Source organism: Leptinotarsa decemlineata, unplaced genomic scaffold, assembly GCF_025532065.1.
Source record: "Leptinotarsa decemlineata unplaced genomic scaffold, Ldec_3_MD MMD2_tig00026330_RagTag_RagTag, whole genome shotgun sequence".
NCBI lineage: Eukaryota > Metazoa > Arthropoda > Insecta > Coleoptera > Chrysomelidae > Leptinotarsa > Leptinotarsa decemlineata.
The window spans coordinates 4,058,895-4,084,957 of NW_027412690.1; the positions used below are offsets into that span (position 1 = coordinate 4,058,895).

At 37.3% G+C, this 26,063-nt stretch overlaps 1 protein-coding gene across 6 annotated transcripts in view; it reads right to left on the reverse strand.

Moving 5' to 3' along the window:
• Positions 1-26,063, reverse strand: part of rdgA (retinal degeneration A) — a 381,505-nt gene that overhangs the window by 14,329 nt on the left and 341,113 nt on the right. For 4 of the 6 annotated variants that reach the window (XR_012467391.1, XM_074183068.1, XM_074183066.1 and 1 more), the window contains 7 exons: positions 23,966-24,068; positions 20,887-21,175; positions 17,846-17,971; positions 17,597-17,792; positions 11,380-11,556; positions 3,072-3,122; positions 2,921-2,984 (listed from right to left, as the gene is read on the reverse strand). Coding sequence is in view for 5 of the 6 variants with exons in the window: in XM_074183068.1 (XP_074039169.1) it covers positions 2,921-2,984; positions 3,072-3,122; positions 11,380-11,556; positions 17,597-17,792; positions 17,846-17,971; positions 20,887-21,175; positions 23,966-24,068 (1,006 nt within the window). In the remaining variant the exon portion in view is untranslated. Of the gene's footprint in view, positions 1-2,920; positions 2,985-3,071; positions 3,137-11,379; positions 11,557-17,596; positions 17,793-17,845; positions 17,972-20,886; positions 21,176-23,965; positions 24,069-26,063 lie in introns of those variants that run through there. The other 2 variants (XM_074183069.1, XM_074183070.1) reach the window with 2 other exon arrangements.

A 26,063-nucleotide genomic window follows, 5' to 3' on the forward strand; every position in this document is an offset into this window, starting at 1 on the left:
TCCAGATATTTATTTGTTTGGGAACGAAGTACTAAAGTGATGTTTAAGGCGAGAAATAATGGAAATGCAAAAGAATCCTGAAAAGTTATTGGAGATATAAACGTTTTTATGTCATTTCTGAAAACAAATAAAACCCCTGTATCAATTCTGATATTTTTCGGAATCATCAACTGCTCACTTTTCCTTGAAACCGATACACATAGAAGGAATAGAGAATTGGCTCAAAATCATGAACGAATACGAAAGAGAGCCGTTATCAACTGTGCCAATATTATAGAAAAACGCAAGGAATCGTCCATTTTATTGAAGGGGTCAGTCTTTTCTGATATTTCTGACTTCACCTCTTCCACTTCCAAACGAGGATAACAATCACCCCGATTCTTTCAAAATTCATTGGAAATTTTACTCCGGGAATTTATGGGTTTTCAATTCCAAAAAAAAAAACTTTCCGAAAATTTGTCGAGAAAAGTTACTGAGTTTCTGAAAAATTCGAAAAGATATCTTGTTATGATTCCGGGGATGTGAAAACTAATAAATGTCAAGAGTCACTTTAGTACTTTGCTAAATAACATCCAGACAATATTTTTAGAAAATTTTCTCAACATCGGTCTATGAAAAAATGTTATCTGATAAGTTGTGAAAAATTTCAATCGATAATTTGAGTTTGTGTAGGTTACTTTATGGAACTTTCAACCTGATCATTACCTGTAAATAACTTTAAAAAAAATCATGAAGCGACAATGTTGGTGATTGTGAAAGCTATTAGATTCTCTTCTCCCAATCCAGTGCCGAGAAAATTATTGATCTGACTCAACAGTGACTTTACTTGGTTTTTCAACAGGAAGGTGATCCTCCGCATTATATTTTGACTGCTCGTCAATATTCAACTTTCGTAGGCCTACATTCTCCATAGCACTGCATCAGGAGAAGAGGCAGCATTGAAAGGTATCAGTATTCATTAGATTTGTCGACCGTTGAATTGTTTTTGGGGAAAACCCGAAAATTTGATGTGTTGCTCTTACTAGAGATTTATGATAAACAATTATAGTAAGTAATTTTCATTGTATCTTCACAAACTACACCGGAAAAAAATTGATGTTCACGAACTTCATTTCCAAAAAATATCACGACATGTTTCTCTATAGCAGTAGCTTTTTCAAAGTGAATAACATACTGAAAACTAATTTTCACTCTAACCTTTTATATACCCCACGTAATCACTAGAGACAACTATCTGTTCAGGTATACCGGATGACCCGGAACCAATCAACCCCCTGTATCTTTGTTGTTGTTCATAACATCTATTCGATGTTATGAAAGTACAATTTAGCAAATATCAAACCAAATATAACATTTCCGGTTTGACCGGAAGCGCATCCAATTTTTATATTTCAAATGGAAAGTATTTTATTGAAGACATTCCTTTAGCGACACGTGGTGTTGGGTATTTCCCACAAGATAAAGCACCTTCACATAATTCGAACGTAGTTCGAGGGCATCTTACTAGAACCTTCAACGACACTTGGATTGGTACTCATGGTCCAGTTCGTTGGCCACCAAGGTCACCCGACCTCACGCTAATGGATATTTTGTTTGGGCTCACTTGAAGAATGAAGTTTATGCTCATAGAAAACCTCAAAATTGCGAGGAACTTGAAGACAGGGTAAGGAGAGCCATCAACGAAATTACTTTGGCTCAACTGGTGAATGTTATGCAGGCATGTTCCGAAAAAATACAAAAATGCATTGACCTTAATAGGCGACATTTTGAACAATTAGAACAATTTAGTCTGTCATAGGTGTTCAATTTCTTTTGAAGTGAGTTAGAAAATTATACTTGTTCCAAATGTCTACTATTTTGTAAGAAGATTATCGAAATAAATATTTTGTTGCTTTTGATTTCGCAGTTTCAAAAATAATAGGTAGACAATCCATTTGATATACCATCATAAGAAAAATCCATTTCGGTCAGGTCAGGTGATATGGGTGGCCACACCACAGGCCCACTACTACTTATCCATTTTTTATTAAAATGATCGTTGAGGTATTTCCGTACCTCAGTTTTAAAATATGGTGATGCACCGTCTTGTTGTAGCCACATTCTAAGTCTTGTTACATATGAAATCTAGTCCAATGAATTCGAAAAGTCGTGCCGAAGAAAACTTACATTTTTTCTTCCAATGTGACGCCCATCCAAAAAATACGGATCGATAACTCTTTTTCCGAGAATTCCATCCCAAACACCCAGTATGCGAGAAAATAATTTTAAAAGATATTTTTTATCGATATAACTGCAAAAAATTGAGCAGTTCGAAAAATTGTTTCCTCTAACAGCAATGGACCGAGGGAATCTTGTTGACTCACCCTGTAGTTCTCACTAGGTGTCACTAGTGATTACGTGGGGTATATGAAATGTTAGAGTAAAGAATTATTTTTCAGTATGTTATTCACCACGGAAAAGCTACTATGATAGCGAAACATGTCGCGATACATTTGAGAAATGAAGATTGTGAAGATGAAATCGATTTTGGTGTAGTTCATGAAATTACTATAGATTTTCATGAAGTAACGGCTGAGTCAATCAGAAAAAAAACCGTTGTATCTTATTAATTTAACATGAGTGTGAAAAAAAGCATGTAATAGAAACACAGAAAACAATATGGATCATTTTTAGGTCTTTGAAATCAGTTAATGTGCCACCTATAAACGCTTGGAAATGTAACAACAATGTTTATATGTATAGTTTGTCATATGTAGGAAGAGCTTTCTAAATATCTATATGAATCTGTCCACTATATACACATCAAAAGACAATGAAATTTTCATCACATATCCGTTTTTAAGCGAAAATGGAGCTCAAATTATTGTAAATCTGTAATCCACCATGTGATTGTGTTCAAGAAAAAACTAAAAATACTCACCACTCTCAAATCGCCGCTCTTAGCTGCCATCAGAAGACATTCATTGGGCCTCTCTTCCAAGTAACTGCAATAGTTACAGAAAATCCGTAGTATTGAATGCAAAATTGAGTAAAAGAACGAAATATCAAAATATAATATCAAATAATCTTACCTAAAAGCATAGTACGAATCTTGATTCAAACCAAACAATCGCTCAGTGATGCTGCATGCACAGTCCTTATTAGTGTGAGAATATAATAGATAGATGTAGTTTTCATTGTAGATGAAGTAGTATATCAAACTGTTTAAAGAGTGTGTTGTGCACGTAGAAAATAGTTCAATTTCATTGTGTTTTCGAAATGAATTTCGAAAAATCATCCACGAGATCAAACAAAGTAATGGACCAATAGTTTATTGAAAAAAACTCTTGGATCAGTCGAGTTTCATTGCCCCTGTTGTGGCCGTCTTTCCTGGGAACAAATCTTGTGGTGGGCCTTTTTGTTTATTAAAAACAATCGGAAAGATTTACGGTGTCTTATTGAGATTTTCTGTAATGTTGAATTTCATTCAAATAGTAACAAAAAGCAAAGGTGTAGCAAAGCATTGGTCTAGCTTGTTGAAATATCAACTCATTCTTATTGTGAAGGTCACTATGTTGGGATGATAATCGACTGATCCAAGCGCTATCTTTCTGAAAACCAACAAGTACTCCAAAAATGTTTTCTGAATACTCATTTGTTTGAATTAAAAACTACTGTGTGTTTCAACAAAGTTGAACCATATCTACATAGATTGAAACATCGATTCAAGAAGTGGAGAACATAAGCCAGACTCAGTTGAAACCAGTAAAAACCTCATTACCATTGAATTCTAAAATTTACTTTTTCCACCACCACAATCTGAAGGTTTATTAACACATCTGATCAATGTTTTCACATTTTAGAGGGTTAGATAGAGTACACATGAACTGAATTCCTTAGTGAGCGGGTGATTAACCAATAATTGAGATTGATATAAATATTTTGTGAAATTGAATTGGAAAAAAGTGGTTTCTTCAGTATATTATGGTAATTTTACTATCACCTTTGTTTCAATTGAATTCGATTATTCAAATCATTTATTGGGAATATAGTTCAACTAGACCCTGTAGATTTTCCTGTGGTGCTACTCAAGGATCGATCCTAGGACCACTTCATTCGTGCTTTATATAAATTCTTTGAGTTTTTGATATGGAAAAATTAAAATGTTTTTCTGACGATATTACGATAAGATACAGTGGAAAGAGTTTACGAAAAATTTGATATAATATGATTGATGATCTTGGTAAAATATCGCCTTGGTCTATTTATCTTTGGTCTAAAAAAGGCCAGTCATTTCTAACTTTATAATTTGAAAAATTCCGGCTATACAGTGCATTTCTCTTATGCCCCCCCTTTTATTTTTTGAACGGGTCAACTCAAAAAATTTAAATTTGGGATAATGAAATTAATGCATGAATATTTTATTTTGAAGTAAAATTGACAGATGGAACTTTCGAAATGGCGACTGGACGTCATCTGGGAAAAAAATTATTGGAAAAGGGGGTCTTGAGACACATATTCAAATACAGTTCCCCTGTTAAATTTTGATCAATAAATAGAGGTCGTACAATATAGTTTCCCAATATTCCTGCCCAAACGTTATTTTTTTCTAGATATTGAGTATGTGTTTTCCGGAAAACGTGAGGGTTGGCGTCACTCCAATTTTTTATAAAGACAAAATAACAAACCTCAGCGGGTTGTTGGAATTGCCATATGGCAGATAAAAAGGAATATTTTTAGAAATATCGATATTAATGTGTTTGTCTTCAGGAAATTATTAAATGTTCCGCCATTTTGTAGTAGGTGAAGATATTGACTTCATATTCTAGGGTTGTGAAGTATTCGTCAGGAGCTTCAAAATGATGTATCACAAGACCCACCTTTCTTTTTAATTTTTTTCCCATATGGCGCTCAGCTGCCATATTGGAAGTTTCATCTGTCAATTTCACTTCAAAATAAAGAATTTATGTATTAACTTCATTATCACAAATTTCAATTCATTGATTTGACTCGTTCAAAATATTAAGGGGGGGGACATTGAAGAAATGCACTGTATACTTGATATGACCACTCATTTTATTTTCGTCTCGTTCCTTCTTTCATAAAATGAACCAAATCTTCTCAGACATGAATGAGACATTATATCATGGATAACATACCAAATGTGGATAACGTGATAAAGTGGAATAACGAGTTTATTTGACAACTGGCTTGTATGAAATTTTGTATGAACTGATAACAAAACCTCAATCTTACTGCCTGACAGAATATAATTTTTTGAAGAGTTTGTGTATTTTTTTAAATGAATAGTTATTTTAATAAATAACATGATTTCTTGTATGCTCCCGCATTTTGTGGAGGATATGTTGAGGTACCCAGTACAGCAGTACAACACATTTATAATACCCTTAACTCTTCCAAAATTCATATTGACTGAACCTCATCTACCATTTGAGTTCTTTTTTCATCGATATTTGTCAAACCAACCAAAGAAAAGGATGCAGATCGAATACTGATTCTCGGTGATCACATAAAATTGGCTGGTAATTTCCAAAATTCACTTCATTCAATAAATTCAGAATCATTACTCCTTCGAAGGCCAAATATCAGAGCCCCATTCTATATTAACTCCACACAAGAGTATAATAGATTCTGTAGTCTAGTTTTTAGTATACCTCCAACAGTAATAAACAATTGGTTATTTTCACAGAAATGACACCATTTCATCGTCTTTATGTTCGTTATTATCGACGGATATAAAATATATCCTTCTATCATGTTTTAGTACTTGTTTGGAGTTTAAGAGCCAACGATTAATTTGAACAAAATAAATTTCCATGAACTTTGATGGTACGTTGAATAATGATCATTTCATCCTAAAGAATGATCTTCTGGAATGGGTCGTATTACGTATTATTAAATATACAAGAGGTTTCCATATGCAGAGGTTATTGAAAGTTTTATGATTGTACCATGAGACGTTTAATGGGCATTTATATTGTAATGTTATGACGCATATGATACGAATAGCACATAATTTTAGGAAATCTGGAATCAAATTGGCAGATACAAGAGTAAAGTTCAGTCGTTGTTTGGAGAATGACACTTGTCAAATTTAAAAAATTATACTTGTACGAGCCCCAATGCAAACATTTTTTGAAAGTACACACATCGGAAAAGTCTAGGGATATTTTTATAACATACTGAATATCATAAAAATAAATGCATGAGGTCGTTTAATTTCGATTAAATTGGTACACTCGACCACCCTGTAGATTTCTATGGGTTGAACAAAGCCTGCAAAAACGGTAACTAATCTTTTATCAAGTTTTTTACAAACTGTAGGTTTTTGGCTAAAATGAATAATCTGAAAGTGTCGAGTTTGTACATTCTATGCAGTTCTTGCTCAGCAATTAAACTGGAAATATTGTGCTTTAACATGGAACGCCATCACTTACCATTGGCTGAGATGAATAGAGCTGTAGGGCTTCTTCAAGGTGGCATGCGACAAAATGATGTAGCTCTTCGTTTGGGGGTCTCCCAAAGTGTTATCAGTCGATTGTGACGGCGTTTCCGTGAAACTGGCAGTCCAGCCGAACAACATCCAGGGCGAAGACGCGCTACAACTGCAGTTCAAGACCGATTTTTGGTCTTAACCGCAAGAAGACAACCGACAATCACAGCACCTGAGTTGGTTAACGTGTTGCAGCAGACGCACCAGGTAACCATTGGTCGTGATACTGTCAGAAATCGACTGTATGAAGCAGATCTCCACAACAGAAGGCCACTTAGATGTCCACCTTTGTCGAGAGGCAATCGCGGTAGAAGATTAGAGTGGTGTCAAGAACATCAAAACTGGGATGCAAATGATTGGGCCACAGTTTCGTTTACAGACGAATCCAGATTTGGATTTCATCCAGATTCTCGTCGAGTAAGACTGTGGAGACGACCTGGAAGTCCACACATACAGAGGTGGTACAGTAATGCTATGGGGCGGAATCATGATCGGCGGCAGAACCGATCTCGTTTTTCCAAATCGCTCCCTCATAGCTCGACAGTACCTCGACACCATTCTTCTACCTATCGTCCGTCCGTTTGCTTGTGCTGTTGGTGAAAACTTCCACCTAATGCACGATAATGCTCGTCCACATGTCGCGCGTCTAGTGACTGACTGGCTCACCAACGAAGGAGTTGATGTACTGACATGGCCAGCCCAATCACCGGACCTGAATCCCATCGAGCATGTGTGGGACATGCTTCAACGAAGAATTACTCCGCATATGGGGAACATTCACACAACGTTTCAATTGAGAGAGCTTTTAATCGCTGAATGGGCAAATGTACCTCAACAAGACATTAACAATCTCATTTTGTCGATGCACGATAGATGTAGGGCCGTAATAAACCAGCGTGGAGGCCATACTTTGTACTGATTCCAATTTTTTTTGTATTATGATTTTTTTTCGGGGTGCCAAAGAAGAGCCATATTTTTTTTTAGTTTTGCTTATATGCGCACTCAGTATTTTTGACCATTTAATAAATTTTGTTGTAAGTTACATTCGTTTAATAATCACCCGGCAACTTTTTTTCCCTAAAGCGATCCAAAAAAAAATATTGCCATTTTCAAAAATATCCCTAGACTTTTCCGATGTGTGTATATATTGTGGCATTCAGAAATCTACATTTGTTGTTGTTTATTTACAGTAATCACAAAAGGGTTTGTATGGTGATGTTTTTGTGAGTATTTGCCCTGTTTCATTGGCCACGTTCACACGAGCATATAAAAACGGTTGTTTGAACATCCGGGGTGCTGGTAAGTAGGTGTTTTTTATAGAGGTATATAACTTTAAGTTGGCAAACCTTTTTCAACCAGCGGCCATTTTGTTAGCTGTCAATTGATTTATATTTAGTTTGGTTTGGTATTTCAACATTAATAGACTGATTCATAAACAACGCTTCCAAATTGTGCTAGTTTATTTTAAAAATCATGGTTCTACATATCGCGCTCTACGTCCATTTTACGGATAACATAATTGTCTATCAGAGCAATTAATTTGATTATAGTCGAAGTAAACGATATTGTGCACTCTTAAAGTTGACGGCACTCTCAAAGGCCTAAAAAACCAATACATAGAAATGAACCGGCAGTGGACTGTAGACTTGGCGGTTAGTATTGGATAATTTTTACTAACCGAGTTTTGTGATTGGCTGAAGAACCATACAATTAAATCTGAAATCATGTTACGGTGAAGAAGAGAACTCGGGGCATGCGGGGATCATTATCGTCTTCATGTCATCAATGTTCAGTTCAGGAACTGATCGCGATTTTAGTGTTGAAATTCGATATTGGTGCACCTATAATTACTTAAAATTTTTGTTTTCTGTTCAAAATGTGGCATCCTTGGATGCCACATTATGAATTTTTCCAGTGTAGTGATTCCAATAGCGATGGTGAACAATACGAAAAAGAGATATCAGTGAATAATATTCGGAGGCATTTGAATACTGAAACAGAAAGAGTATGTTTCAATGTATATAAGAATCTACATCTCAAGTTTGGTTTCGAGGGAAATAAAATATTACAAGCAACATCAGATTTGACCGAAATTTATTTCTCAACTGAACGTAAAATAGTCAAAAACAAACCTTATGAACGTAAGACGCGATGTGCTACAAGATTAGCAAATCTTCTAGATGTTCATCTAATAAAATCATTGAAAAAATAATATACGACTGTTACAAAAGCAATGAGATTCCTACAACTGAAATCATAAGAAAGAAATTGAATACTTCCGGCCGTAACATAAGCTGCTGTGACAAAACTCTTGGATGAAGAAACTGGGATTTAGATTTAAAATAATAAACGTCAAGCAGCTATGCTTGACAACATGCCTGTAAACAAAGGATCGCGACTGATCATTGTGAATTGTGGAAGAAGTGAAGGATGAGTTCCGGATTCTTTGAAATTTCATGAGGACTGCAATGTTGACTATCATAAGAACATGGAAGCTAATATTTTCGACCCCAAATTTGGATACGAATAGTGTGATAGTTCTTGAGAAGAAGCATCAGGCTTGAAAATAATTTTCCAAAATTTGATGAAAAGGTAATAGAACTAATTAAAGAAGAAGAAGTATTATTATTACCGAAAAAGACTGGCAGACAAGGATTAAAAAAGTAATTTTAGTTGAAAAAGACTACATCCACCATAATAATGGTGTAAGTAAATTCATTGTTGATTAAAATGACGACAGTGATAGTGAAACAGAGAATATATGGAAGAGGAATTATCAGAAGCTTTCGAAGAATATTAGTGAAGTGTTTTCGAAGCGATCGATTATATATATATATATATATATATATATATATATATATATATATATATATATATATATATATATATATATATATATATATATGAAATCTGAAGTTTTCACGGATAGGAATATGTTGAACTGGTTTTCCGGGTATTTGATCCGTGTATGTGATACTATCTCTAATTTCACCGACGTTTCGACAAAATCTCATTTGTCATTATCTAGGTGTGCTGTTACGTGTTCAGAAGTTTTGTTGACCTTGCTCAACTCGCTTCTTACTATACTGGTAAAACGATATTCGTTACGTGTTCAGATATAGAGTGTCCATAAACAGGTTGTTGGTTCACAGAAATCTTTCGGTTCTGGTGCAGGTGTTTTCAGTCGCAGACCCAGGACAATATCAACCTGCCTATGCGACTGTATTTCAAGCGAAAATTTACGCTACTGAATTGTGTGCGGAGAGATTGGAATAATCCAACCTCATATAGAAGTCAATAAAAATATTCTCGGACAGTCATGCAGCGTTGGAAGCTCTTGGCTCTTCCCGAGCAACGTCTGAATTGGTAGCAAATTGCCAAAAACGACTCTCCTCGATAGGAAGACTTAACAGATTGTCTCTGACCTGGATTACTGACCATACTGGCCTAGAAGGCAATGAGGCTGCAACTCCCTTGTAAAGGAGGTATTGCCAAACAAAGACTGAACACCTCGATGGCAAGAAGATTTACGGACTCCTGGCAAAATATTCCAGGATTGGCTCTCTCTAAGGCGATTATTTACCCTTTGAAGCTTGATACCAAACAGTTGTTGAACTACAGTAGGGATTAACTACGATGTCTAACAGGCCTTCTCACATATGCATATGAATCATCATATGCAGAGACTCGGACTGTCGGAAGACAGTGTGTGTCACCTCTGTTTAGAAAATGATGAAACAGCAGAGCACACACATTGTTCCCGGCCCGCTGGAGACCGAATCAGGTTTTTAGAATTCGGCAGAGCCGTATTCTTACCATCTGACCTAAAAGACCACTCACCATACAAACTAATCGGCGTCGTTAAGAAGCTGGGTTTATTTGGTCGAGTGTGAATAGGTGTGAGCCACAATAAACCCTTGCGGGTTGCGGTGGAGGGTCGAATAGACCTACTCACTTTGGACCTAACCTAACCTAACCTACTAGACGTTTGAGTGCATTTTTTAAGAAATGAAAAACTTTGGGAGAATATTTTTGGATTGGCGAAAGTATCGACTGTCCTTCTGGGACAATATTATTTCGACATTCGTATCAGAAAATGTGTAAACTAGAACCTCTGACTGTTTCCCAGTCACAATGGAAAAAATCTGGTTTTTTATTCGTATTAGTGACACCATGAAATTCAGGAGCAAAAATAGAATGCAATGAAACCGAAAAATTCTATGTGGATTAATAACCTACATTTGAATGTTTATTGATTTGATCTCCCTAAATCTTTCCCATTAAATTAAATTCACCACTTGCCTTTTTCTTGTTTGAATGATATAAATGAGTCTTTCCTCGCTTTGAAACCTTTCAAATGATATGAAGAACGAATATTTAAAAAAATATCAGAAATGGAGCTGTTTCTCAGGACTTCCGAAAATTGCCGTATTCTTTGATACCACTCAATACCGACTCTCCAATATTTTCTGCAAGGTTTGTTGCAAGAGGTTCATTAAAATAAAACAAATGGTGCAAACCATACTTTATTTTGTATACATGCTAACAAAAGGTTCGGATAGATGTTACTGAATAATAATTAAACTTTTGATAATTCAGGTCATGCAGGTAAATGAAAAAGCCAAAGGTACCCCTTATTAGGACATAATGAAAATATAATATTCAAGTTATTACAGTTACCTAATACGAACCAGACTTCTCGATACGTTTCAAACAAAAAGTGCATGGTCCCTCAAAGTGAAAGAATGAAAAAATCGTGAAAAAAACCTTTGATAAAGAATCGGTGGGATGTTTTCTTCCTTAATTGTGGACAATGTTCAACTCACCCAACTTCTATCAATGGTTTTACGAACAGATGTGTTAGAGCCAAGATTATATTTATGTACCTTCTAATTTTGATACTAGCCTCAGGAGAAACTCGAGCTAACTGTTGGTTTTCCATCACAGAAACAGTCTCTCCCACAGGAATACTCTCTTCGGGAACAGGTGGATCTTCTGGAGTTTCGACGACTTTCGGCGATAAGGGAGGGTGGTCACTAGGTGAATCTAAACTATCTTCTTTGCTGAAGAAAGAAAAAAGTGAATGAAAAAAATATACACATGTCTATAGAATCCAAAATATTTTTCTTGAGACACAAAATAGTTGAAAATGAAAAAATACTGAATTCAACAGGACTTCTTAAATTGAGAAGCGGTTTATATTGCTCAAGCGCTACAAATTTAAGCGCACTTTATCGGGCATTTGCTATTCCAATTGATACATCTACTGGAACCTGGATCTTAGTACCAAATAAGCAAATGTCCCGAAAAACCATGCAGAGAACATCTGAGTGAATAAGGTCATACTTTTACTCAGATTTTGCAAGAGGGACAAACATAAGAGGCCGATGAAACAAAATCAGATACAACTTTGAGAGTGACCATTTGGCGACTCCGGTAGATATAAGAAAACATGAGTAACACATACACACATTATGATGTGATATTATGTACAGAAACTTACACACACACATATATTAAATTAACATTACACACACCGGAGCCAGGAGATCAAATAATAAAACAGACAAAGGGGGGTCGAATCAACAGAGGATCATTTCAAAACACAAGAGGTTAGATTTCAATTTTGGTGAACTGCCATGCAGTCGGTTGAAGATTGTTCAAAAGCGAGGGGATGATATGAAGATTGTAGCTCCTACACTATATATAGGGTCTTCCACTGAGCGCTTTCTATATATAAATGAAACAGAGTATGTGTGAGGTACACAAGAAAAAGTCTAACGGGGTCAAATGGCACGATCTCGGTGGCCAGTTCACATCACCTCCATGTGAGATGACCATGACCTCAAATTGCTCGTGCCGAATATCTAATGTGGCACGTAGCTCCGTCCTGTTGAAACCACATGTCGTTGGTGTCCAGATCATCCAATTCAAGCCAAAAGAAGTGCTCGCCGTTGACAGTGATGGCCTGGATATCGTCGTTCTCTAGAAAATATGGGGCGATGACGCCGCCAGCTCAAAATACACAACAACTAGTGACATTTTCGGAATGTATTGGCCGCTCTTGGATTTCGTATGGATTGGTATCGTCCCAAATTCGACAATCTTGTTTGTTCACCTACCCATTCATCCAGAAATGGGCGTAATCGCTGAATATGCTTTTTCGAAGAAAATTAGGGTCAGTTACAAACTGCTCCAGAGCCCATTCAGCGAATACACTTCGTTGTCTATAGTCATTTACCTCCAGTTCCTGGGTCAGTTGAATTTTGTACAGCTGCAGGTCCAAGTCACAGCGCAAAATTCGCCAAGTTGTGGTCTGCGAAAGGCCGAATTTTGTTCTCATATCATCCCAAGCGCGCGCGACTCGTTATCTCTCAAACGGCGATAACGCCAACGCCCTACACCTACACTGATAAGTCAGTTTCACTCCAGCTCTGTCACAGTTGTTTTTCTCAATACAACTCCGAACAAAAAATAAATATATTTTATCAACTGAACAGGGGTCATAATTACAACTCAAATGTAAAAACAATTCGGAAAGCAATGACCAAATTCATCACTATCAGCACTTCATAATTACTTTCTATATCTAACGGTGGTGTCGGGACTTAAGGTCGAAACTGAAGATCAAATCTATCACACCAAAGACCTGCGTTCAATTCTCCAACGAAAACTTTTTTCATGACGTCATGAAACAAAAATGTGTTGAGCGAAAAGATGTAAGCGCACCATGTGACTGGCTGGTCTGTCTCGTTGTGGGATACGCCTGATCCTGGTTTTCTGTCTGCTTGAGTTATTTATGTTGTGAAGAAGTTACTAATTTCCCCAGTGGTACGTCAGGTAGAAACAGCTTTTTTACTTTTGTGTTTATATTATTGCTCCGTTATTTATTTAATCCCGACTGAATGAATGCCTTCCTCGATCAAATTGCTGCTACTCTATCGCGATAGAAATTCCAGGTCGCCAATGTGATTTGCCACTCTATAGCGATAGGAAACTGTACTATGCTAGGTCGCCAATGAGATTTGAAAATCATACGTTATTTGTTAAAACAACGTACCACCGATGGAGGGCAAAACTCTTCCATCACCTGACACCGAGTAGAAATTTATTTAAAATAATCTTGATAGCATCTACCAAGACAGTTCAGATGGGTTTAGTCTGGGTCTCAGTTCCAGATCCAGTTCCTGCTCCGTTCGAGTCCGAACTCCAGTAAATAAAGGCAAACCGGTAGACAAAAAAGTAAGTGGATAAAAAGTAGTGTTTCTCAGTTTGTTTGATACTTCGGCCGTTTTATATGACCGTTTTATATCAAAGGCCGTGTGAAAACACCCTTGATAGCGAGTGGTCAATTGTATTGATATTTTTTATTCTTTTATTTTGAAGAAGGCCGTGTGCTGAACACCCTTCATATTGATATTGTTGACGTATACCGAATAACGTAAACATTTACATGGGTCGTGTGATGAACACCCCACATTCTGAATAATTATTATACCGGGTGTACCATTATATTGTTGTTATAATTTGTCGAGGGCCGTGTGCCAAACACCACTCAAGTTGATACCACCGTATATTGCTAGTTATCTGTTTTGAAATGAGAATCACGAATCCTCATATAAGAGTTTTGAATGATCTTAGCACTTGTGCTTGCGCACCATTTGCCGTAGTCTCCTAACGGTCTGTCGATGCTTGGCATGATGAATGCGTAACCTTTGTCCACTTTTTTCCGCTTGTAAAAATAGTAATAGATTGATTTTTCTTGATTCCTGTATTGATGTGTTGAAATAAATTTGAAAACGCTTGATTTATTTGTTTCATTTTACTTCTAACTAAAAGCAGCAGGTACCCAGGACTCGAACCCAGGACGGCAGTTAAAGCCTGCCGTACTGGCTACAGTTGATTTAGCCAATACCATAGTGACCCCTGGTGTATTACATTTCTTCGATGACGCTACCCGGAGCACGTGGATCACACCACGCTGAAAGCTGGCGCCGGAGGCAACCCGTGACCTGAACTCGGCGTCAAAGTGACCAATAACGCGTAAAGAGCGTTACAATGTCCACAGAAAATCCAAATCTCCTGTCACGATGTTCTGAGATGCAGAAACATGCGCTCTGATTAGCTGGCGAGCTGGGTGACAGTTTGAGGTCGCTACGTGACAATTTGGTACACTCTGATTGGCTCACCTCCTAGCTAGCAGGGTGACAGCACCACCTGATAATTTGGTGCACTCTGGTTAAATGAGCGAGCTAAAAGGCAACTTGACTGGTGTGATGACGTCACTGTCTGCCTGAATTTAGGATATTTCAAGGGCTAGTTGCCAACTGTTCCAGAGTCCATTCAGCGAACACACCTCGTTGGCTATAGTCGTTTACCTTCAGTTCCTGGTTCAATTGAATTTTGTAAGGGTGCAGGCCCAAGTTACGATGCACAATTTGCGAAGTCGTGATCTGTGAGGGACGCAAAATCGATTGCCTCGGATTCTCCTGCATACTTTCACAGACAGCGATCATGTTTTCGGCAGGTCTTGTATGTTTTCGACACACGGATATTGATCGATCGTTTACTGAATCAGTGGACTGTTCACCACATTGCGTTGTCCGAACAGAACACCCATTTTGATGAAACAATTTTATTATCTGCACGTGTTATTGAATGCTATATTCATCCATGGTGATTTGGCAAAACATACTTACTGGCAACTAACTTGACAGATGTATCTTCCACAACAACAAAGTTCGAAAGTCTCTGTTGGAAGATCTTATGTCTTATAACTGTTGGTCAAGCCGCTCCACAATTTTGCTATTTAACACCTTGCGTGATGATAGATTAGAGAGAGATACTGAAAGATGAAATACTATATGACCTAAATTATTCCATCTTTCACAATATTTATCTTGCTGATTTGAAGTATTCCATCGCCAGCCTCCTTTTTTCCAATTCTATAATTGTTTCGTACTAGGCTCCGGGGAGATATGATAAATGGTGACATGAGCAGTTCACAGTTCAGTCAGTAGTAGATACTTGACGTGACAATGAGTCACTGAAAATCAAACGTCCTAAAACATCAGTCTAAAGTAGACTCTCCACGTATAATCAAGTGAGTAATAAAATACATTGAAAAGTGTAGTCTGTCCTGAATATAAAAGGAAAAATGGTCTACATTTCCCTTTTAGGAAAAGCGAAGTTGTTATGCGGAAACTTTCATTTTCGAAAATAACCACCAACGACCAACTGAAAATACGAATTGAAGGCTAAATAGTGAACAATTTTCAATACTTTGTGGATTTAAGAATTGCACAAACACAAGTAGTCTTTTCTCAGAACGAAACTGATACAGAACTTTACACAAAGATAATTTAATCATTTGGATAGATTATCGGGACCTTATAATTTGGGCCAGATTGATTCGAAGAGTGCTCGAAGGAAGATCGAGAGGAACGGGGGAAAAGGTGAAGTCATGTTCTTGTTGATTGTTTCTCTTCATTCATCTACATGAGGTGGGCATTTTGTTTTATTAGCTGAATAAAGTAGATTTGTTTATCTTTCAAATCCTCCGAGTTTTATTAGTTGATGAAGGTTTACCTTGGTAGTCGAGAATATACCCCAATCAAGAAAATATACACCTTGTTTGAATTGAGTATATTTTTAGGAGAGAATGATTTGTAGGAAAAAGAACGGTTTTGGCTCATTCACTTCTCTATCTTTATACAAAAAAATGTAGGAATCGTCCAAACTCTTCTTAGGAATTTTTATTGCATGAAGACGAAGAAGTAGAAAGCCAAAATCTTTCTTTCCCAAACCTGTTTTCTAAAATTATCTGTATGCACCAGCTGTGAATCTAGAAGAACCCAGTGTTCCTTATAATTATTGTCATTACCTGTATTTCATCAGTTCGGACTTACATTGTCTAATATAATATAAATTGATTTGATAACCCTGAAAAAAATCAAGAAGATTAACCGAAAATAACAATTTTATTGAACAAAAAACTGAAATTACAATGAAATAACATACAATAACAACCAAACAAATGAAAATTGAAATATGAAAAGCTGAAAAAATTAAAAATATTATTAACAAAAAATGAAAAAATTTAAATTAAAAGATTTCAAACCAAGTTATATCACAACGTTTCGATTGTTAGTATCCACAATCGTCTTCGGGTGATAATTGGACTTATTCCTCCGAGATCTGACTATTTATAAGTCATTCGAGTGCTTTCACCTATCCCCTCTTCCCTCTTCATTGCTTTTGGCGGGAGATGACCGTTTGGCGGGAGTTGGTCGTTTTTCGCTTGATTAGTTTCCATATGTTACGTATCTCTACGCCAGCTTGACTGAATGCGTTGTTGGACAACATATACGCGGCTTCTTTGAATTTTCCCCTAAACCAGTGTTCCTCTTTGTGGATGATTTCAGCTGGAGCCCACTTGATGTTGTGTTGATGAGTCCAAACATGCTCTGCTATTCCGGATTTTCTGGTTTCTCCTCGCTGTGTGTGTTTCTTGTGCTCAGCAATGTGAACTTTCAATGACCTCTTAGTTTCATCGATGTATGATTCTCCGCACTCGCAGGGTATCCGGTAAATGCTATTCTTGGAATCGCAGCCTGCGTTTGGTGGCCTGGTTTTCGTAAGGCTGCTACGGATAGTTTTCCCAGATCTGAAGCAGGTCCTGCTTCAGATCTGGTTATACTTACCAGGTTATACTTGGACCCAATCCGTCTTATTCTTTCCTACATCCTCTGATGTAGGGAAGTGCAAGTACTGGTTGCTTCTCTTCCTTGTGAAGTTCTTGCTGTCTTCTAGCTAAGGCCTGTTCTACCATCACTTTGGAGTAACCATTCAATTTTTTGTTAGTAATATTTTTAATTTTTTTCAGCTTTTATTAATATTTCAATTTTTATTCGTTTGGTTGTTGTATGTTATTTCTTTGTAATTTCAGTTTTTTGTTTAATGGAATTGTTATTTTCGGTTAATCTTTTTGATTTTTTTCAGGGTTATCAAATCAACTTATATTATATTAGACAATGGAAATCCGAACTGATGAAATACACCACGAAACATTGTCAAACACCTTCAAATAAACATTGTCATTACCTGATGCGCATCTGAGGAATGTTATATGGCGCCTGAAAAGAAGTGGGTGAGGGGTTTGCTGTTTCATCTTCTGGAGTTGGGGGGACGGTTTCTTCTTCATATTCAAGAATATACAAGTTTTCCACAGCGATATCGAAGACAAAATGCAAACTCTCTTGCGCCTTGTCGATGCGGAAGAATCTTTCGGCTGTACAAGCTGAAAAAGAGAATGCTGACTGTTCTGGAAAATTTGTGTTCATGAATACTTACAGTCGATGAAACACCAATCTGAGCATATCATTTGGTCCTTGTTTTCTTCAAGAATTTTGTTTATCATTGCTCTAACTTGCTCTAAATCAGATACTGGGTTCACTTCTATCCTACCAATATTTATTGCTGAAAAATAAAATGAACGACTGTTGTTGAAACTCAAGCGTTGGATTTTTGGCGTGCGCTGATCTGGATATGGACAGGCAATCAGTAGCCAAAAACACTCAACGCCAGTAGCCAAAAAGACTCAACGCCAATAGCCAAAAAGACTCAACATCAGTCTTTTGCACTTCTATTCTATGGAAATTGAATTATTTATATTTGATCAATATACCAGGTCTGTTTAAACAATGAATGGAATTCTCGTTTTTCTCAAAAAATATTTATTTCTTCATCAGTTTCTATTTTGTCCACTTAGAAGTAGTCCCACTCGGGTATAGAACACTTATGCTAGCGTTTCTTCTAATCCTTGAAGCAGTTCTGATGTGCACTTTTCGGTATGTCTTTGATCTCCCCCAGGGATTCGGCTTTTATTTTTTCAATCGTCGCGACGCGAAACGCCGTCTTGCATGGGTCTTTTCAATGTTGGAACACGAAAAACTCACAGGGGGTCACATCTGGTGAATACGGTGGCTGAGGCATGATTATGGTGTTTTTGGCCAAAAAATCAATCAATGACTTTTGCATTATCATAATGCAAAGGTCATGAATTATTTCTCCACAATACGCGACGTTTCCTTCATATTGCTTCTCGCAAGCGGCGTATAACTTCAAGATAATACTCCTTATTAATCGTAGGACCATGATGCACTCCGCCACGGTAATCGAGGAAAACAATGAGCAAAATATTGACATTTGATCGAACTTGAGGTGTTTTTTTGGTTTTGGCGTGCTTTTTATGGACTTGACGTGCTTTTTCTGGCTTTGACGTGCTTTTTTGTTGTTGGCCTTTCTGTGCTCGTTCACTGGAACTCTACCATAATCGAAATATCAATATCTCTCCGTTTAGAATTACGTAGACAGCTTTCTATCAGAAGAAAGGCATTACACTCAAAAAGTAAATACATTGCTCATTCGTTTTCGATTATAGCCAAATTTAACGTTGTCTCGGGGTTGTTAACGTCACAAGTCGGCTGCGTCATTATTCGCCATGACTAGGAATCATTACTGTTGTGTTGAATTTGAAACGGCCACAATGAATCTGATATATTTTGATGTTTCAATAGCAATGTCGCATTCGAAAAATACTTTGCATACCTGGCGATGTAGTATAAAGGGCTATTTAGGTCAAGGACGCCTAGAACAGGGGTCGGCAAGTAGTTTTAGGCGGGGTCCGAATACTGTGGAAACATTTTAACGAGGTTCATAGAAAAAAACAAATTTTAATTAAGAAGTGCTACATATCATTTCGGTTTCAAATCACATTCTGAATTATAAAAAAAAATACAAGACCTCTTATTAATGACAGAAACTACACTGATGGTCTTGAGCCAGTTTTTTATAGTTTGGTTTTCGAGAGAGACAGCAATTTCGATATTTGTTTTTCAAAAAATTCATCTTTGAAACAGATGTTCCACATATGTATGCCGAGCCAAATATAGTGGCCAAATTTATAGCTAGTCTTTTACAATTTTCATATTTTTCTGGGACATTGTGGCCCAAAATTCTTCAGTGGATAACGTTCTATACATTTGCAAAGATACATCTTCTTGCAAATCAATTATGCCCATTTGAAGTGATGGCTTTGACAGATTGAACAACTTAGCAGCCACATTTGTTCATTTTGCCGCTGCATCAATTGCAGGCTAGATAGAAAACTTATCAGTAGTTGGTAAAATAGGCAACTTGAAATAGAATATGTTAGATTTTATTTGTGTTATTTTGATTGATAAAGGTATGGTATACCTCATCTACGAATTTTGATGTGTATAAAAATGGATGCTTGTTGGTTGGTTGGTTGTTTGGTTGGTTGTTTGGTTGGTTGTTTGGTTGGTTGTTTGGTTGGTTGTTTGGTTGGTTGGTTGGTTGGTTGGTTGGTAAGGGATAAACTTCTACATCGCTCAACCGATCGTGATGAAATTCGACATGTATATGTAATTTTTCATAAAGAAGGTTTATAGGATATCCGTAAACGGATCGCGGTCCGGCTGTTGCTGACCGCGGCCCTAGAACATCAGTAACCGATAAAAATGTTGAAAAAGTGAAGAAAATTGTTTTTGTTTTGGAGAATCGTCGAATCACTATTAGAAAAGTTGCTGAGGATGTAGGAATATCGGTTGGCACATGTCATACAATCTTTTTGTACATTTCGGGCATGAAGCGTGTGACAGCGAAGTTCGTTCCAAAATTGAATGCATTTTGACCAAAATAACCGTTGCAAGAGTATCGCTCAGGAATTGTTGAAGGAGATCAATGACGATCCTTGAAAGGGTCGTAACTGGTGACGAATAATAGGTATATGGTTATGACATCGAAATCAAAGTCCAATCGTACATATGAAAGAGCCCAGGAAAGCAAATGTAAAATGTGTTGCTTACTGTATTCTTCGATTACTGTGGCGTAGTGCATCGCGAGTTCTTACATGGTCATACGGTCAATAAAGAGTATTTTCTTGAACCTATGCGCCGCTTGCTAGAAGTGATAAGAAGGAAACATCTGGTATTTTGGAAAAATAATTCATGGCTTCTGCATCACGATGATTCAACTGCCCACATGTCATTGCTTGCAAGTAATTTTTTGGCCAAAAACAACACCGTAATCATGCATCAGTCACCGTATTCACCAGATTTACCCCCTTGTGACTTTTTCCTGTTCCCGAGATTGAAGAGTCCCATGGGAGGACGGAGTTTTGCAATGATTGAGGAGATCAGATCTGCTTTGGGAATTGGAAAAACCGTTTGGACAGGTGTATCATATCTGAGAGGGCTACTTTGAAGCGGACAAAATAAAAAATTGATGAATGAATAAATATATTTGAAAAAAATGAAAAAACACTTATTTTTTAACAAACAGCGTACACACAAATCGAAATTCGAACTCACCGGCTTGAGCGAGGAGATCTTTATCGTTGTGAAGTTGCTCGTAATCGGCCATGGTCAATTTATGTACATTGAGTTTGAGATTGTCTAATGCAGTTTGAGTCGGGATCGATTTCCCGTATTTCCGTTTCGCGAGCATTGGCGCCTTGTTCAAGTGGGTTAAAGTTATCACGGATGGAGTCAACTTGCACGCCTCCCCATCCACTTGCATCGGGATCGTCTTCGAGGTGATTATCTTCGCCGATCGGCACTGGGTTATGCATGTACCGTGCCCGCCCGCTTGCAGGAGAGGCTGGAATTGAAGCACGTATTTTGTGAAAAGTTATATTTAGATTTACTGGATACAACATCCTACTGAGATTTTATCTGAAACCGTTTCAGAATAATATAGACATTTTCCAAAGGAACTTCCTCACTTTTCGCGAAAACACTATGGTTCAAGCGTGGGTATTTCAACCATTGACAATTGAATGAGAGACTTAGAAGGGATAGTCTCGCTTACAAGTTGAAATTTGTTTTGAATACGGGGGTGATTCTAAAAATACCCGGTGTGACCTAGAGATAGCGGTAGTCGTTTGAAAAATATCAGTGCATTAGAAAGTACACAATCTATAAAGCATATAGTGCATTTCTTTAATGTCCCTCCCTTTTATCTTTTGAACGGGTCACCTCAAAAAAATTGAAATTTGGGGTAATGAAATTAATGCATGAATACTTCATTTTGAAGAGAAATTGACAGATAAAACTTTCAAGATGGCGACAGGGCGCCATCTGGGAAAAAATAAATGTAAAGGGGGGTCTTGTGACACATCATTTTGAAGCTCACGACGAATACTTCACAACCGTAGAATATGAAGTCAATATCCTCACCTACTACGAAACATTTAATAATTTCCTGAAGACAAACACATTAATATCGATATTCCTAAAAATATTCCTTTTTATCTGCTACATGGCAATTCCAACTACACGATAAGGTTTGTTAAGTTATTTTTTGTGGGCTTTACACAAAATGATAAGTTGTAGAAATTTATCGTAACGATCAGATTGTTACAATTTATCGTTGTGTGTGAACGGCAGGTTGTAGCGATTTATTGGGATTGGAGTCGATGGTTGAAGCCGACCGGCATCAATTTCTGGGAATCGTAACGATGTGTTGGAACGTGTAACAGTTGCACCAATTTATCGCTACGATTTCACTCAGTATCCATTTGAAAATCTGTTTTAAAATCGGTTTTTCCGTTAATCAGCTGTCGCCCACATACGAACGACAACTCTCAGAAGTTGAGAAACTTGTGCGAGCTAATGACTAACGAAGTCTTACCTTTCAACGTGTGATTCCTAACACGGTTGCAGAATCATCCCAGCTTCAACCAGATGAATTCTCTCGAGAAAAATATCTGGTCGAGGCGGGAATCGAACCCATGGTCTTCCAATCGTGAGTTGAGCGCACTACCACCGCGGCCAATTCCGTTTGCAGATAGGAACACTGTTGTAAAAAACTTAACGCGTTGCGTACGGTTTATGAGAAAGAACTTTTGAAAGTTGCGAGTTCGGAGAAATTTGGGGCTGGTGCGAATGACATCTACAAACCTAGTTTGTGGTATTTTGACCGTCTTCATTTCTTAAACGACCAGGATTTTGCAAGACCAAGTAAGTCACATTTGACAAGAAATCGTTACAATTTATCGTAACGTGTAAACAGTGCTCCATTCTTTCGATTTGTTGGAGCGATAAATCGTTCAATCAATTGTTACGATTTATCGTGGCGTGTAAAACTCCCTTTAGTTTTCGGTTTTACTAGTAGATAGCTACCATGTCAACAATCTCTAATATAGTCAATTCTCGTCCATTGGAAGAAAAAAATGAAGCGATTTTTCTGTACGTTCAGACGCCTAACTTTCACGAGACCGAATGAATTTTCAATGAACGTTTTCCGAATCGTCCTATCTGTAGAAAATATTTGAGGGAACGTGTATCCAAATTCACAACTACCAGTAATGTACATAACAAAAAGCCCACTGGTCATCCGTCCATTTCGGAAGAACCGCAAGGGCAAATAATTGGTGAGATGGTAGTATATCTTGAACAGTCTACTTATTCCGTTGCGAATGTTTGTGACGAGTCTCCTTCTACTGTGTGGAAACTTTTGAAGAACAGAATTCTGTGAAATCATGACGGAAACCATTGCAAGGTATCCTACCTATCTCTACAATATTTGTTTTAGTGACGAATGTACATTTTTTTCAAACGTCAATGGTCACAGATAAAATTGCCGTTATTGGGGCGACACCAACACTCACGTTTTTAGGGAAATACATACCCAATATTGAGAAAAAATTAACATTTGGGCACGAATATTGGAAAACCATATTGTAGAAACTCTATTTATTGATCATAATTTAACAGGGGAACTGTATTTGAATATGCTGGAAACTACTGTTGACCCTCTCATCACTGAAATCGTCGAAGCGAATCCTAATGAATTCGATTTGAATATTATATTCCAACAAGATGGAGCACCACCACATTATTCCAGACAAGAAACTATTTGGATACAACTTTTCCCAATCGGTGGATTGACCTTCGAGGTCCTACAGAATGGCCAGCCCGCTCGCCAGATTTGACACTGGACTTTTTTCATGTGGCTATTTGAAGCAAATGGTATGAGAAACTTAACCTGCTTCAATATTGGATATACGGGAGAGAATAATAAATATTTGTAGATATATTGACGTGACTGTGTTCTAAAATGTTCTGCATGAAATATCGGAAATATGTCAAGAAGTTCAATGTAACCATTTCGAACATCTTCTGAACTGACCTCAAGCTCATTACTTTCAAGATGGCGCCCAGTCGCCATCTTGAAAGTTTCATCTGTCAATTTCACTTCGAAATAAAGTATTCATGCATTAATTTCATTATCCCAAATTTCGATTCTTTGAGTTGGCCCGTTCAAAAAATAAAAAGGGGGGGGGGAACATTAAAGAAATATACTGTATAGTTTCTCTAAATACACAGTGGCTAGGTTATACGATTTTTATAAACGCAAATTGAAACTCGTTAACCCTAACTTACTCACAAGCTGATATGTTGTGAGACCAACAACCTCGATGAGACCATCCTCCGTGCTAGGTTCTATACCGCCCAGTGATCTATTCCACGGACGAGTGCCACCTCCATAACTAGAATTAAGACAATTATTATGATAAGAAACTGTTGGTTCACTAAGAAAATAGTGCATTTGTCAACAAAATGAAAATAAATCGATATGAAAATTAAAAATAATTATTTCACCAGATGGATGTAGATAGATAGACCTCAACAGTTTCCGAAAAAAAAATTCAAGTAACACTTCATTATGACACTTTCACTGGATAAAAAAAAACTAATTAAAACAGTTTATTGTTGAATGATTTTCACTATAAAAGGGTTTTACAAAAACCGCTACATTTGTTTCGCTATATAATTGCTTCCCCAAGCGTAAACTTTACGCTTGACACCTATCAGAAAACAACTACTCCCCTGGCTAATACCACGAAGGGCGTTGGATTATATCCGACAGGTGTCAGTGCAGGATTTTTTACTGACGTTATTCCTGCATATGGTGTTGGCGCAGGAAAAACTTCAGCGAAGAATCCTGCACTGACACCTGTCGGATACGTACGAGGCCTTTTATATTTCGGGATTAGAGAACAAAAAAAAATATTAATCATCAAAAATCACTTCATTGTTTTTCAAAATATTCCCGATGAAGATATATACACTTTTGCATGCGTTTCAACCAATTGTCGAAGCACTTTTGCCACTCTGATTGAGGTATCTCCAAAACATGCATTGTGAATGTAGTAATCGCTTCTTCAGGTGTCGAAACACGTTGACCTCTCAGTAAAAAGAAGTCATTCGGTGACAAGTCAGGACTATACGGCGGGTGCTCAAAAATGCAGTTGTTGAAGCCGATTTGTGAGAGCTCGCATTGTCGTAGTGAAGAGTGATCCTTCTTTGGCGGTAGGTTTTCCTGATTTCTGTTACTGTAAACAACATAAGTAGCGCGCGTATGTCAAAACGTTCTGAGTACGTATAAGCTCAAAAATGTCCAACTTTACGCTAGAGCTGTCAGTTGTCAGATTGCAACACTAGGGTTGCCAAATCCCGAAACATTAAGGAAACCTATCGTGTAATCCAACGCCCTTCGTGGTATTAGCCAGGGGTGTAGGTGTGTCAGATCATTAACTTACAGAGTGGGAGTTGAGACTGGCCTGAACTAATTGTTTTTTTAGATGATTTGATTTATAGCCAGTCTTCAAGTATGCTCACTGACTATGTGTGTAAAGTTTTCTTTCGTTATACGAGAAACTGGGTAAATTTGGGATATGCTGTTGGTTACGTCGTTCACAGGCAGATGGAGCGATGACAAATTTGTTTGTTGTTCGCTTCAGCCTAGCTCGAGGAATGATGTTCTGAAGGAATTCGATTTTCAATTATCGGAAATCATCTGTTGATGATAGACACTACCTTGCACTGACGGGTGGCCAAACAGTCCGAAATCGGTCTGCAAGTGTGTTCCAATAATTGAAAATCTATTGAGGCAGTTGTATCGCCAACAGCATATGCAGGAATAACTTCAGTGAAGAATCCCGCACTGACACTTGTCGGATATAATCCAACGCCCTTCGTGGTTTTAGCCAGGAAAGTGGTATTTTTCTTATAGGTTTCAGTACATTAACCTACGGTGTAGGGAGTTGATACTGTATTGCACGAATTGTTCCTTTAGATGAATTGAAAATAAAATTTTGGTCGTTCTTTAGTGCGACTCTGTACAAGCAGCCTTGTCTGGAATATCACGTGCATTATGCATGGTGATGTTTTGGAGAACTTCGGTGCTTGAATGGACAGAGTTTAGTAACAGAAACATGAATATATTTCATAATTATACAATTAGAACTCCCCAATCAAACATCCATCAACAGAACTGCAAATATAATTTATTTCTTTTGTGATATAAAATGCTTCTTCATTTCTGTCTTGTTCCGAAGCTTCGAAGTGCACAATAATAGTTTTCAATGTAAGTGAAATTTCATATCGATATTTATTCATATATATGTTATAATTTTGCAATCTGGTTTCAGACCAAACTATAGCTGTGCTACAGCTTTATTGAATATATTAGATGATATCGT